At 42.2% G+C, this 14,983-nt stretch overlaps 1 protein-coding gene across 1 annotated transcript in view; it reads left to right on the plus strand.

The window, feature by feature from the left end:
- RAD52 (RAD52 homolog, DNA repair protein) overlaps nucleotides 1-14,597 on the plus strand; it is a 257,504-nt gene extending 242,907 nt beyond the window's left edge. Inside the window, 2 exon segments of the mRNA XM_073621619.1 lie at nucleotides 1,827-2,045; nucleotides 14,318-14,597. Coding sequence (XP_073477720.1) covers nucleotides 1,827-2,045; nucleotides 14,318-14,385 — 287 coding nt within the window. The 3' untranslated portion in view covers nucleotides 14,386-14,597.
- The last annotated feature ends 386 nt before the right edge of the window (nucleotides 14,598-14,983 follow it).

Below are 14,983 nucleotides of genomic sequence, written 5' to 3' on the forward strand. Positions count from 1 at the left end.
GAGGTGGTTGGCTCCTGGTGTTCTTTATACGTTGACGTGTATTTGATGCTTTGTGTTATTCCTTTATATCACACTATAATGAGACAATTTCAGTTGGGACAGGTGGTGTGTCTGCTGACCCCTACCCACACCTGTAGATACGGGTTTGGGGGGGCTATTTAAGGAATGCCAGTGGCACACCTCAAGGTGATGAGTAAGCACAATGTAGTTGTCTGAAACGTGTCCATCTCTGTTCCCGCTATTGAACTTGCGGTGTTGTGTCATGTACTTTTCATGGAGCATTTAATAAATGGACTTTTGCTACGTTTGTGTGCAGCCACTTTCTTTGATTCATGTGCTTGGTCTCACCTGAAATACTTCCTAGGGTGGTAGACATTTGTTACTTGCCAAGAGCAATCGCAGACCATTCCCCCTTGCTCCTGAGATTTAGTCTCCTGACTTAGGAGGGTTACAAGGTTTGGAGGTGGAGTCCGCTATAGTTAACGGAGGAAACTTTTACTTTTATGACAGCTAAAGATACTACTGATCAGTAAATACTGCGGGCACTGCCAAGGGAGTGGCCTGGGATGCCTTTGAGGCCACCCTTCAGGGTTCTGTTGCAGGGGTGATCAAAAGGCTGAGAGATGCCTGGGCCTGGAAAGTGTTTTCTCATGAACAAGCAGTTACTGCTGCGGATTTAGAGTATATGAAGAACCCCTCTTCCTCCAAATTATGGTCTGTGGAGAAATTGTGCTAGGCAACTAGAATTACCAGAGTTAATGTCTATTTGTATACGGTGATAAGAATAGTAAAATCCTGGCATATCTTTTCCGAACAGGGTATCCCCCTACCTCTATTTCGGGTATATATTTCAGTGTATCATACTCAAAGAAAGGAGATTACCAGTATTTTCACTAGTTTTTATACTGACCTATATAGCTCCAGAATAACATACACTCAAGATGAACTGGCTCGGTATTTGAATGATGTCTCATTAACAGGATTGTCTGATGAGGATGCCAATACCTTAGACTTACCTATTACTGAAGAAGAAATGGACAAGGCTATATCCACCTTCACTGCAAATAAAACCCCTGGACTAGATGGGTACTCTATTAAATGGTACCGCACATACTCAGAATATCTTGCCCCCAAGTTACTAGCTATGTACTCTGAGGCTTTCGATCAAAATACCTTACCAGCTACCTTACGGGAAGCCTTGATAGTCTTAATACCAATTGGGTTTTGTGGTGCTTGCACGTTCCTGTGATAATTTTGAAATAATTTTTGTGGCCCTGTGGATTACAGGCTCAGACTGTACACCACACCTCCACTGTTGTCCCAGTCAGCACTAAGCTCTGCCCATTCCATTGAGCAGTCTATTGCCACAAACACAGTGGCCCTGCTACTTGACATGAGTAGTAGGCAGAGGTTAGTAGCAGAAGGGTAATGGGCCTTGGTCCCAACCTAAACAGAAGGAAAGTCTCTATATACAGTCCAGGCCTGAAATCCAGAGGTTCTCCAAGGACATAGAAATATATGTTCTTTTCAGCCCAATAAAATGTAATATCAGTATAAGTTGTACTTGATGGTATAAGTACTCATTATGGAACAAACTAGAAAGCTCTGTGGAGGTCACACACCTGATTGCAACACATACACCGACTGGGCTTCCTTCCTGAGTGGGACCAAAGAATGGTCAATGCAGCCCAGGATTCCGAGTGAAAGGCGGATACTGATTGTCTGAAATAGAAAATAAAATTTGTCCTTGCATGCTTTTATAAACAACAAAATGTGTGCAGTGTTTGGTGTGGTATCCAGTTATCTTGTCCGGTGTTTGGCTACAGATGATCCTGAGCTCTGGGATATCCCACTGGATGCTGTAGAAGTGGAAAATTTCTCCAATGGTTGTGTCCAGTCTGCTCCAACCCTGGCCACACCCCTTGGGCTTCATCAGATGACAACACGCAGCAAGACTCCTCAGCGCCCAGCCAACCAGCGCCAGCCAATGCGACAGAACTCGTGGAATCAATCACATGGAAATCTGACAGCACAGCAAAGAGCAGGTAATGTGAATCTGTATTGCTGACAAAAATGAATACATAAACTACAATGGTGCTACACTGCTAATACATGTAACAACTATATGTAAACCTTCATTGGTGTATTAAAACATATAATATAATGAATATCACATATAAATAATATCCTTATGTGAAAGTCACCACTCAATTACAGTGCTACAGCAATCTTTGAACATGTGGTGAGCACTCCTCCAGTGCTCTACTCAGTTATACATTCATATTTGTGCTGAAATATAGTTCAACAATCCTGATAATCAAAGATTATTCCCTTATTGGTAAACTATGTAACCACAACTCCAGTGCCGCACTCCAATCACGAGTGTTCCTCCTCAGTGTAAGTAATGCCTTCACCTTCAACACATGATCCACATCACACATTACAGTATTCAGGAAGATGGTTCTAGAAGATTTGGATAAAGTAAAGAAAGTTATAGATCCTAGTGAAATAGAGAAATTAATTGGGAGTCTTTAATCTATACTCTAATATATTCTAATCTATACTGAGCATTACTGTGTTTATTACAAAGTGCAGGGCTGGAGAGGAGAAGACTGAGACCTTAATCTCTTTCTCTAAGGTAAAAGTGAAACATCAGGGGTCTTGGCCGTTTGATATTTCCCAGGAGTCCCCTGACCATGTATTGCGCTGCAGTGCATTATTACAGCACATTGAGCGCATGTTTTATTTTTATTTATTTATTTAAAAAAATAAAAAAAGAAATCATTCAACTCTGTCTGTTTGGTGTTACAATAAAATGTATGCCTGCCTCATTTTATTGTAACACATATGAACACAGCACACACATGAACGGCTCTGTGGATCGGGAGTTACCACAGTTTTCACAATTTCAAAAAAAGTTAAAAATGTGTTATTTATTAAATAACTTAAAGTGCTTGTTACCCTAACACTTAGTATTCTTGATATGTGCCTGCTGTGCCATGTACTTATATGAGAAAGTATCCTGTTCTCTTTGTATTGCTTCCTTTATGTGAAATCCATGGTGTTCCTGCTACTCCCCTTGCTTTCCTATTAAAAACTGACCACACTAGTAGGAGAGCACATCATTGTTAGGGTTGTTTTACAAGGTGATTGTTTACAATCACTTTAATACAGTTTTATTGTGTATTTTTAGTAGGAATTTTTTAAGGCATGTTGTGTTTGTGGGTACTAATAATTTTAGTGTAGCACCCTCTAGTGTGTGCTACTAGTAGAGCAGAAAAAACATAGCTGGCTCTGGGTTACACCTGAGTCATTAAATCTGGGTCAGGGTTCCTAGAGGCCAGGGCCAGATGACTCATCCTGGCAACTCTCTGGTACCGCCTCCTGTTTCCAGAATGTTGGAGAACGTTCTGGAACTAGTGGGAGGAGCTGCCTTGGATATTTCTGGGCCCTTAGCAAATCCCAAGGAGTGGGCCTGGCAGGGAATTAAGAAAGCCCATAAATAAACATGGGGCATGGCAGCAGAGGAGTTTAAGTAGAAGATGAAGTAGCAGTGCTGAGGGAGGCTGTCGTGGCCCTTAAGGGACCCCTTACCAGGGAGGGGAGGTTACCTCATGCTGAAGCTCGGGAGGCTGGCCCGGAAGGATCCCACCGCAGGAGGCAGTTGGAGGGATTCAAGCTGGAGAGGCAGCGGAGAGAGCAAGGAGAGACAGTGAGTAGACCAGCACGGTGCAGGGACATCTGTGTGATCTCTCAAGTGATCTCTTGAGGACAGCAGTGTGCCAAGTTTTCATCCAACCTTGCCCTGAGGAGTTTCCATGTGTGTGTGTGTCGATCAGGAGGACTGGAAAGAGAAACAGCCAGGTGCTAGTGGCAGCCAGATTGGCTATCATTCTGCAAGGAAATGGAAGTACAGTGGGGACGGAAAGTATTCAGACCCCCTTAAATTTTTCACTCTTTGTTATATTGCAGCCATTTGCTAAAATCATTTAAGTTCATTTTTTTCCTCATTAATGTACACACAGCACTCCATATTGACAGAAAAACACAGAATTGTTGACATTTTTGCAGATTTATTAAAAAAGAAAAACTGAAATATCACATGGTCCTAAATATTCAGACCCTTTGTTCAGTATTTAGTAGAAGCACCCTTTTGATCTAATACAGCCATGAGTCTTTTTGGGAAAGATGCAACAAGTTTTTCACACCTGGATTTGGGGATCCTCTGCCATTCCTCCTTGCAGATCCTCTCCAGTTCTGTCAGGTTGGATGGTAAACGTTGGTGGACAACCATTTTTAGGTCTCTCCAGAGATGCTCAATTGGGTTTAGGTCAGGGCTCTAGCTGGGCCATTCAAGAACAGTCACGGAGTTGTTGTGAAGCCACTCCTTCGTTATTTTAGCTGTGTGCTTAGGGTCATTGTCTTGTTGGAAGGTAAACCTTCGGCCCAGTCTGAGGTCCTGAGCACTCTGGAGAAGGAGATCCCTGTACTTGTCCGCATTCATCTTTCCCTCGATTGCAACCAGCAGTCCTGTCCCTGCAGCTGAAAAACACCCCCACAGCATGATGCTGCCACCACCATGCTTCACTGTTGGGACTGTATTGGACAGATGATGAGCAGTGCTCAGCCACAGTGATCTTGGGGTTCTTCTTTATCTCTCTCACCAAGGCTCTTCTCCCCCGATAGCTCAGTTTGGCCGGACAGCCAGCTCTAGGAAGGGTTCTGGTCGTCCCAAATGTCTTCCATTTAAGGATTATGGAGGCCACTGTGCTCTTAGGAACCTTAAGTGCAGCAGAAATGTTTTTGTAACCTTGGCCAGATCTGTGCCTTGCCACAATTCTGTCTCTGAGCTCTTCAGGCAGTTCCTTTGACCTCATGAGCTGTAAGGTCTTGTGTAGACAGGTGTATGGCTTTCCTAATCAAGTCCAATCAGTATAATCAAACACAGCTGGACTCAAATGAAGGTGTAGAACCATCTCAAGGATGATCACAAGAAATGGACAGCACCTGAGTTAAATATATGAGTGTCACAGCAAAGGGTCTGAGTACTTAGGACCAGTTTTTCTTTTTTTAATAAATCTGCAAACATGTCAACAATTCTGTGTTTTTCTGTCAATATAGGGTGCTGTGTGTGTACATTAATGAGGAAAAAAATGAACTTAAATGATTTTAGCAAATGGCTGCAATATAACAAAGAGTGAAAAATTTAAGGGGGTCTGAATACTTTCCGTCCCCACTGTAGGATCAGTGGCCACGGGAAAGCAGAAGGTGAAGTGAATAGCTGCTTACTCCAATTTTGTACTTTGACAAGGGACTGAGATTTCCTGCCTGCGATAGGCTGTTGCTGAACTAACAATATACAGTAAAGCCTGGTACAAACAATGAGATTTTTGGACGGATAATCTCTGTTTTTTGTTGCATGCTAATCTCATATAAAAAATGAAGAGGTTTTTCAACGTACGAAAATTCTCGTATGACAGAATACAACTTCAGAAGTGATGTAATGTGTTGAATTGATTTGTAATGTATTCTTTCGTTTCTGAGCATGCATAGTGTTGCTCTTATGATTTTTTTTTTTGGATGAAAACTGTAAACGAAAATCGAACGTTGTGTTCACTTACGATAAAAATTTTATAGCCTGCACCTTCTGGTTTTGTCTGAAAGTAATAGGAGATAATTGGCCAGTCGTTCGTATGAAATTTTCCTTCCGATTTTCTTATCGTTTGTACGGGCCTTTAGTTCCCTCGGGAGTGAGCCAGCAGAAGCTGTACATAGGAACCAAGTTTATGAAGGTGGCAGGAAGAAGAGGAGTCTGTAAATAGAGAGGAAGTGTCCTTAAAGTTCTGTTGTCATACTGGGAATCCCATAATCCCTTACCCCATCCAAGTTATGATCCCTTAATAAAACAACAAAAACAGGCCAAAGACTGATTTTCTGTGTCTGGATGAAAGAAGCAAATGCTGAGTGACTAGCTGTGCAGCAGTGAGGAACCCAACTTCAGCAACTCCTACAGGAGTAGTGCTGCATTAGCAAAAATATTGTTTTGCTAAACATTTGCACAAGACATACAAAATCAGTAGCACCAGCTTTTATTCTATTGTTCCTGTGGTTCAAAATTTGTATGGTTTTGGGTGTCTCTTGCAAATCCTGAAAGCTGTAAACCGGAACATAAAAAGGTGAGGAATTGCAAAAATGGTCTCTCTGTCTACGTTTAAGAGCCCTTTCACACTGGGGCCACCCGTGCGTTACCGCTGTTTAGCCACTTTGGCCCCTGAAGATTTTACCCCCTTCCTGACCAGAGCACTTTTTTTACAATTTGGCACTGCGTCGCTTTAACTGACAATTGCACAGTCATGCAATGCTATACCCAAACACAATTTTTCCCACAAATAGAGCTTTCTGTTGTTGGTATTTGCTCACCTCTGCGGTTTTTATTTTTTTGAGCTATAAACAAAAAAAAGCGTCAATTTTGAAAAAAAAAAAAAAACAATATTTTTTGCTATAATAAATACCCCCAATTTAAAAAAAAAACAAAAACAAATTTCTTCATCAGCTTAGGCCGATATATTATTATTCTACATATTTTTAGTAAAAAAAATCCCAATAAGTGTATATTGATTGGTTTGCGCAAAAGTTATAGTGTCTGTAAACTATGGGAAAGATTTATGGTATTTTTATTATTATTTTTTTTTTTTTTTTCACTAGTAATGGTGGTGATCTGTGATTTTTAGCAGTATTGTGGCGGACAGATCGGATACGTTTGACACATTTTTGGGACCATTGACATTTATACAGTGATCAGTGCTATAAAAATGCACTGATTACTGTGTAAATGTCACATGCCACGGAAGGGGTTAACACTACGCGGCAATCAAGGGGTTAAATGTGTGTTCCCTCAGCATGTTCTAACTGTATGGGGATGTGACTTACTAGGTGAGGAGACATATCGTTGTCTCCTCTGCCCTGACAGCACAGGGATTTATTAGCTTTACCGCTAATGCCTGCACTGCCCCAATGTGAAAGGGGTTTAAGAGTAACTCCATTTTGTTGAAAAAAAAACAAAACACATTCCCCTCTGGGTGATCTATTTACATTGCAGGGATTTTAACAAACTTTCTTGCAGATTTCTACCTTTTGTTATTCTGAAGAAATAAAAGGGGATGCTCAAAATCTGGTATGTATTTTATTGCAGACTTCTGGGAAAATCAGTAAGCTAATCACACAAGCAGGAAATTACATTTTCAGGGGGCTTTCTGTACACCTGCATGCATTCTGTACACAGATGGTGTACAGCAGTGTTTCTCAACTCTAGTCCTCAAGTACCCCCAACAGGTCATGTTTTCAGGATTTCCCTCAGAAGAGACAACTCTGGTAATTACTAAGGCAGTGAAACTGATCAAATCACCTGTGCAAAATAATGGTAAGCCTGAAAACATGACCTGTACTTGAGAACTGGAGTTGAGAAACACTGCTGTACACCATCTGTGTACAGAATGCATGCAGGTAGCCATATCGCATTGCATTTTACAGACAATTACAGTGCCGCAGAATAAAACGGAAAGGTAATTTTTAATAATATTCAATTATGATATTATTTGAGTTGCTATGTATATGCGATTATTTTTTTTTTTTATTTGCTATTTTTTTTCTTACAAAAGTGGAGTTACTCTTTAGGTTGGATTGGTCACTTGCAGTACTTATTATTTGTCACAAGATGTCCTTGGTCAGGAGTTTTTTTGCAAAGTATATTGAAGCTGGCCACACACTGATATATACTGTATACGGTGTGTGTGTGTACAGTATATATATATACACACACGCATAACTATGCAAAAAAATTTTAGGCAGGTGTGAAAAAATGCTGTAAAAAAAGAATGGTTTCAGAAATTGACATGTTAATAGTTTATTTTTATCAATTAACAAAATGGAAAGGAACAGAAGAAAAATCCAGATCAAACCAATATTTTGTATGACTATCCTTTGCCTTTAAAACAGCATAAATTCTTCTAGGTCGAGGGTCAGCAACCCGTCAATCGTGGCCACCTGGCATGGTATATGTAAAGCTGAGTGCACATATTACCCTTGCAGAGCTACAGTGGGATTGCATCCGGCACTAACCTAGCATACATACACACTTCTCTGTCAGGCGGAGTGCCCCCCATAGCAAGGCACTTGTGGGTGCGTATTCCCGAGCTGGCTCTCTGCGTCCATAAGACACAGAAAGCGTGGCTCTCCCTACCCCCCGCCTAACTGGCTGTGATTGACAGCAGCAGGAGCCAATCAGGAGGGAAGGACCCATGAGAGCTTTAGGTCCCGTGCACATCGCTGGATCGAGATCGGCCTCAGGCAAATATTAGGGGGGCTGAGGGGGGAGCTGCACACTGAAGGTTTTTTACCTTCCTGCATAGAATGCAGGAAGGTAAAAAAAAACTTCAGCCTTTACAACCACTTTATCCGGAAGGTTTTACCCCATTCCTGACAAGGCCATTTTTTGCGATACGGCACTGCGTTGCTTAAACTGACAATTGCGCAGTCGTGCGATGCTGTACCCAAACAAAATTTATGTCCTTTTTTCCCCCACAAATAGAGCTTTCTTTTGACGGTATTTGATCACATCTGCGGTTTTCATTTTTTGCGCTATAAACAAAAAAAACAGACAGATTAAAAAAAAAAAAAAAAAACATTATTTTTTACTTTCTGCTATATAAAAAAAATTTAAAAAATAAAATTTCTTCATCAATTTAGACCAATATGTGTTCTGCTACATATTTTTGGTAAAAAAAAATCCCAATGAGCGTATATTGTTTGGTTTGCGCAAACGTTATAGCGTCTTCAAACTATGGGATATTTTTATGGACTTTTTTTTAATTGTTTTTACTAGTAATGGCGGCGATCAGCAATTTTTAGCGGGACTGTGACAGTGCAGCAGACAAATCTGACAGTAAGTGACACTTTTTGGGGACCAATGACACCAATACAGTGATCAGTGCTGAAGAAAAAATGCACGGTCACTGTAAAATGACACTGGAAGGGGTTAACATCAGGGGCGATCAAAGGGTTAAGTGTGCTCCTAGGGAGTGATTTCTAACTGTGTGGGGGATGGTTTAACTGAAGGACAGACATCTGTGTTCCTGATTAGCAGGAACTCAAGATCTCTCTCTTCTCTGACAAAACAGCGGTCTGCTTTGTTTACATAGGCAGACCACTGTTCTGTCTCTCCTCTGAACGATCAGGGGTGGCCATCATGACCGCCGGACCTGCTGATTGGCTTCCGCTGTGTCTAATTACAGCGGGAGCATGGCTCTGGCGGCGTGCGCCCCAGAACCGACCAAGGGGATGACGTACAGGTACGGGATTTTGCGCTTAAGGTCCGCCTTGCCGTGGTGCATGAATGTGGGGCGGTCTTTAAGTGGTTAACCCCCCTGTGCTGCATTAGTGGTACAAGTGTCAGTGTTTATTAACCCCTTTATTCTGCAGCATATGACTGGGTATAATAAACACTACCACTGGCCACTAATGCAGCAAAAAAAGGAGTTAATTGACACTGCCACTGCCCACCAATAGGGATGGTTAGTCTGAAACGCTACCACTGACCATCAGTGCAGAAAGATTAAAGTAGAATTCCAGCTACCTGGAAACCTACTTGGCCTTAAAAAATGCCCCTCCCCCTCCTAACACCTATGCTTATTGACCTATTTTCAGACCTCTGCAATCTGATTACGTTATCTCATCATCTCACCTGTGTAAGGCAGCTGTGTATGCAGTGGAGAGAAGGGAGCGCCAACAACAGTTGGGACATGGGAACCTGTGGTTGACAACACTGCTCCAGGCTTTGCCAGCCATTGTCAAGCGTTCTCTCCCCTGCAGCCGCCACTGCCTGACACAGGAGATCACGTGACCTGTAAGTATATACTTTTTTTTTTTTTTTTTTTAACAATGACGTTTGTTTCATTGTACTTTTATTTATTTTTTTTTTCATGCCACAGTTTTTGAAGGAACTCAGCAGGTAGGTTGTTCCAAACATCTTGGAAAATTAACCACTGATCTTCTATGGATGTAAGCTGCCTTACTTTATGTAATCCCAGACAGACTCAATGATGTTGAAATCAGGGCTCTGTGGGGACCAAACCATCACTTCTAGGATGACTTCTTTACGCTAACGATAGTTCCTAATTACATTGGCTGTATGTTTGGGGTCGTTGTCCTGCTGCAGAATAAATTTAGGGCCAATCACACGCCTCCCTGATGGCATGGCATGATGGATAAGTATCTGCCTGTATTTCTCAGCATTGAGGACACTGCTGATTGTGAACAAATCTCCAACTCCAATTGCAGAAATGCAACCTCAAACTTGCGAGGAACCTCTACCATGCTTCATTGTTGCCTGTAGACACTCTGCCTCCTGCTACAGCCAAATATTTAAAATTTGGACTGATCAGTCCAGAGCACCTGCAGCATTTTGTTGTGCCCCAGTTCCAATGTTTTTGTGCATCATTGAGTTGCTTAGCCTTGTTTCTATGTCGGAGCTATGGATTTTGGGCCGCAGTTCTTCCAAAAAGACTACTTCTGGTCAGACTTCACAGGACAGTAAATGGGTGTACCCATTGGTTTCTGCTAGTTCTGTGCTGATGGCACTGCTGGGTATTTTCCAGTGTCGAAGGGAAGTAAGCATGGTGTGTCTTTCAACTGCTGCATTAGATTTCTGTGGCTAACCACTGCATCTACGGTCCTCAATGTTACCCGATTATTGGTGTCGTCGATGCTTGGAAAGGCAGGTACTATCCATCATGCCATACCATCAGGGAGGAGTGTGATTATTATTATACAGGATTTATACAGCGCCAACATTTTACGCAGAGCTTTATAATATAAAGGGAGACAGTACGCTTATAAAACAGTTTGATACAGAAGGAATAGGAGGGCCCTGCTCATGGAGCTTACAATCCAAGGGTGATGTTGTGGATGGCCTTGTATGTTGTGGTTAGTATTTTAAATTTTATACGACGGGGTAGGGGAAGCCAATGTAGAGACTGGCAGAGAGGGGCTGCAGTCACTGATAGTAAGGTGTATTAGTCTAGCAGCAGTATTCATAATAGACTGAAGGGGGATAGCCTGTGTAAAGGTAGTCCAGTGAGGAGGGAGTTGCAGTAGTCAAGGCGGGAAATAACCAAGGAGTGAATCAGTTGTTTTGTGGTTTCATTAGTCAGGAAGTGGGGGGATTCTGGAAATTTTGTTGACGTTAAGACAGCAAGATTTAGCCAGTGATTGGATGTGGGGGCTGAAGGAGAGGTCAAAGTCTAGAATTACACCTAGCATGTGTGGAGGGATCAATGGTTTTGCCGTTTATCTCAATGGTCAAGTTATGGGAGGAGGAAATATACGCTCAGTTTTAAAAAGATTGAGATTGAGGAAGTGGTGTGACATCCTTACTGATATGTCGCTCAGTAAGTTTGTAAAACGTGAGGAGATTGAGAGGGTGGGTTGAGGATTCGAGAGATAGATCTGGTTGTCATCAGCATAGAGGTCGTATAGGAAGCCATGGGAGGTTATTAACTGGCCCAGGAAAGAGGTATAGAAAGAGAATAGGAGGAGCCCAAGGACAGAGCCTTGGGATATCCCAATAGAAAGAGGAGCGGAAGAGATTATGTGGTATGTGACACTGAAAGTGCGCTGAGATAGGAGGAGAACCAGGAAAGAGCACAGTCATGGAGGCCAAGGGAGTGGAATTTATTTAGGAGTGGGTGGTCAGCTGTGTCATAAGCAGCAGAAAGGTCCAAGAGTATGAGTATAGAGTACTGGCCGTTGGTTTAGCCGTTAGGTCATTGGTGAGTTTTAGTAGGGCAGCATCAATGGAATGTTCTGGGCAGAAGCCGGACTGTAGGGAATTGAGAAGGTTGCTGTCAGTAAGGTTGGCCCCAAATGTATTCTGTAGCAGAACAAGAACCCCAAACAAAATTTCTTCTGCTTGCTTACTTTTCATTTTGTAAATTGATCAAAATTAAATCACATATTTTTTTAAAGCATTCTTACTTCACAGCATTTCTTCACACCTGCCCAAAACTTTTGTACAGTACTGTACATACAGTATATATTATTTTTTTTCATCCTGTGAACTGAATGGAAATAACAGATTCCTCCATGTATGTTATGCAGTGTGGATGATTGAATTTTCCACTGTGGCTATTGTATTTTGAAAGTTGACCCCACTGGTTTGAATGCGTCTTCTGTTTGCCCAAAAAATTTCCAGAAGACTCTGATCGATTTTTGTTGAACAGAACTGGACTAGCACGGCCACTCACTGAGTGAATTTCATCTGGTTCCTCAGGACCTGCTGGAGCGTGGGGGACGTCATCTGCCAGGGAGTGAAGGATCAGGTAAATTAAAAAGGAATTTTTCCTTACCTGAAAATTCCATATCCTGGAGTACAGTATAGGACACAGGCCTGATATTCATAGACCCTGGATTATTGGCTGGTACCTTCAGGTGATTGGACAATGACAAAGCTTTTGAGGTCACACCTCTTGGGTTTCCCCCCTGTAACCCTACCCCATTCCTTGAGTCTTAAGTTTCTTTTGCAAATAAAGCAGAGTAACACTGGAACAGAGGAGAGGGAGTCTTGTACTATACTGTACTCCAAGATAGAGAATTTACTGGTAAGTCAAAAATCCTTTTATTTTAAGCATAAAGTACAGGATATGGGCTTGATATTTATAGACCTTGCTACGTCTTCAAGAATTTAACGAAAATGGTGGGCAATGAGGAAAACAGAAATGTGCCAACAGGCCCAACAGTAACAAAAGCCAACTGATCCAATTCAGTGCTGCTGTGAGTAGCACTTGGAAAAGGTATGAAGACCAAGTTGCAGCCTTATAAGGCTGGGCAACAGCTGGGCTTGATGTTGGCATGCCAGGAAACTAATACTGACCTGGTGGTGTGGGAACATACTAGTTCAGGCGGTGCTTAGGATAAAGGGCACAAAGAAAGAAGGACTATGTCTTTGTTGAGGTGGAAGGCTGACACTACCTTATAAAGGAAGGAGGATTTTGAGTGCAAGTCTACTTTGTCCTTATGAGTAATGGCTCTTAACAAGAAGCAATAACTTGAAACATGTCTGACTGACGTGAAAACAACCAAAGAGGCTATCTTGCAGAAGAGATAGTCAAAAGGGATTTCTGTGATGGGTTCAGTGGGTGATTTTTGCAGGGAAGAGAGAACCAAATTGGGGTCTCAAAGGAGGACAGGATGTTGGGGTGGTTTAATCTCAGAAACAACTTGAATAAAGGTTTTTACAAGGGAAAGTGAAGCTAGAGGGTTTTTTTGGGAAAAGAATGGACAAGACTGAAATTTGTCCCTTAAGAGTACTTAAGGCCATGTTCTGGTCAAGTCCTGAGTATAGGCAGGCCAGAATGTAAGGCACAAAGCAATCTCTCGGGTTGAAGGATTTCCGGGTACAATAGTAGATCTTTCCTGAAGTGGCTTTCCTTGCTTTTAGCAATACTGGAATCACAGAACCAGAGACCCCTTTGTCCCTCAAGACCTGGCTTCAAAAGTCACGTGGTTAGTGAGTGACAAGGATGCAGGATGGAACAGGAGGCTCAGGGGCAGCAGGTCTAGCCTGTTTGGAAGAGGCCATGGGTCGTCTCCTAGAAGTCTGAGTATGTCTGTTTACCAGGTTCTTCTGGGACTTTTTTTGCTATGGGAACCACTGGTTTTTATCTCTTGCTTTTTTGTGGAACAATCGAGGCAGAATTAATTGTACAAGAAAATTGTATAATGTATGTCCAGGCCTAGTCAGGTGGATCCCTTGTTGCATGCCTGAAAACAGAGCTAGAATTGGATGCCAAGAACAGTGATAAAATGGTATCTGGCTTCGGTACCAGGGGCAAGGCAAGCAGCAACACTTTGCGCAGTTTGAGTCTTTTGGAGGCCTTTGGCATAGCAACAGTTTTCTTGGGATATTGCGGTTCCCTTGTGCCTGGTTTCTTCAAGTTTTATCAGTGAGGGTATTGCCCTATGATGTACCCATGGAGTAGGGTGTGGAAATGGGTAGGCGTGCCCATGGAAGAATGCACATGCAATCTGTGTGTCCACCATCCTGTAGCGAAGTCTACTTACACTACTAAATTTTGTCTGGGTGTCTAGATATAACCTCCGGAAAGGGTTAAAGGTCTACTAGGCCAAAAATGTTCTTTTGAATTTGGGAAAGAGTGGCGAAATGCTGTTTCAGATTTTCATTCCTGACTCTTCCCCCATGGGAAAGATTTTCCATCACTTTCTGTGTGGTCTAACTTAACATTCCATCTCTGTTTTTGTATAGATAAAAGCCCTTATGGACTGAACCACACTGGTCTTGTCATGAAAAAGAGGAGACTGGACCCATCTTGATCCCGACCTTCATTGCCCATCCTTCTCCCTCCTCAAAGCCTTGGACTCCCATGTGAAATGCTGGATTATGGCCTGCTCATCATAAACACATTTATCAAAATGTTTCATGCACAAGCGCGTTTCTTTTATTCAGTCAGCCACGACAGTTTTATAATAATTATATCTATACAATTCATTTAATGTCCAATAAAACATTTTATTCTTTTTTTTTATCCACGATAACTGTTATTTGTATCATGCTGGTTGTGGCCCTGTATTTGGTACAGCCTTTTCTTGGTGTGCTTTACTTATACAACAAACTTCACTGTCAAGTGAACCCCAGCTCTGGCTAACTTTTCAGTTTTAGATGAAGTGGAGAAGAGCTAAATTTCTGTTAGATTTTTTTTTTCTGTCTGTGAGCGGCACAGTGCGTAGCATTCTAACCTAGCAGTAAAAAGGGTCGCTGGTTCAAATCCCAACCATGACACTACCTGCCTGCAGTTTGCATGTTCTCCCTGTGCCTGCGTAGGTTTCCTCCGGGTACTCCGGTTTCCTCCCACACTCCAAAGACATGCTGGTAGGTTAATTGGCTTCTGTCCAAAATTGGCCCTAGTATATG

Source organism: Aquarana catesbeiana, linkage group LG03 (genome assembly GCF_042186555.1).
Source record: "Aquarana catesbeiana isolate 2022-GZ linkage group LG03, ASM4218655v1, whole genome shotgun sequence".
Taxonomy (NCBI): Eukaryota; Metazoa; Chordata; class Amphibia; order Anura; family Ranidae; genus Aquarana; species Aquarana catesbeiana.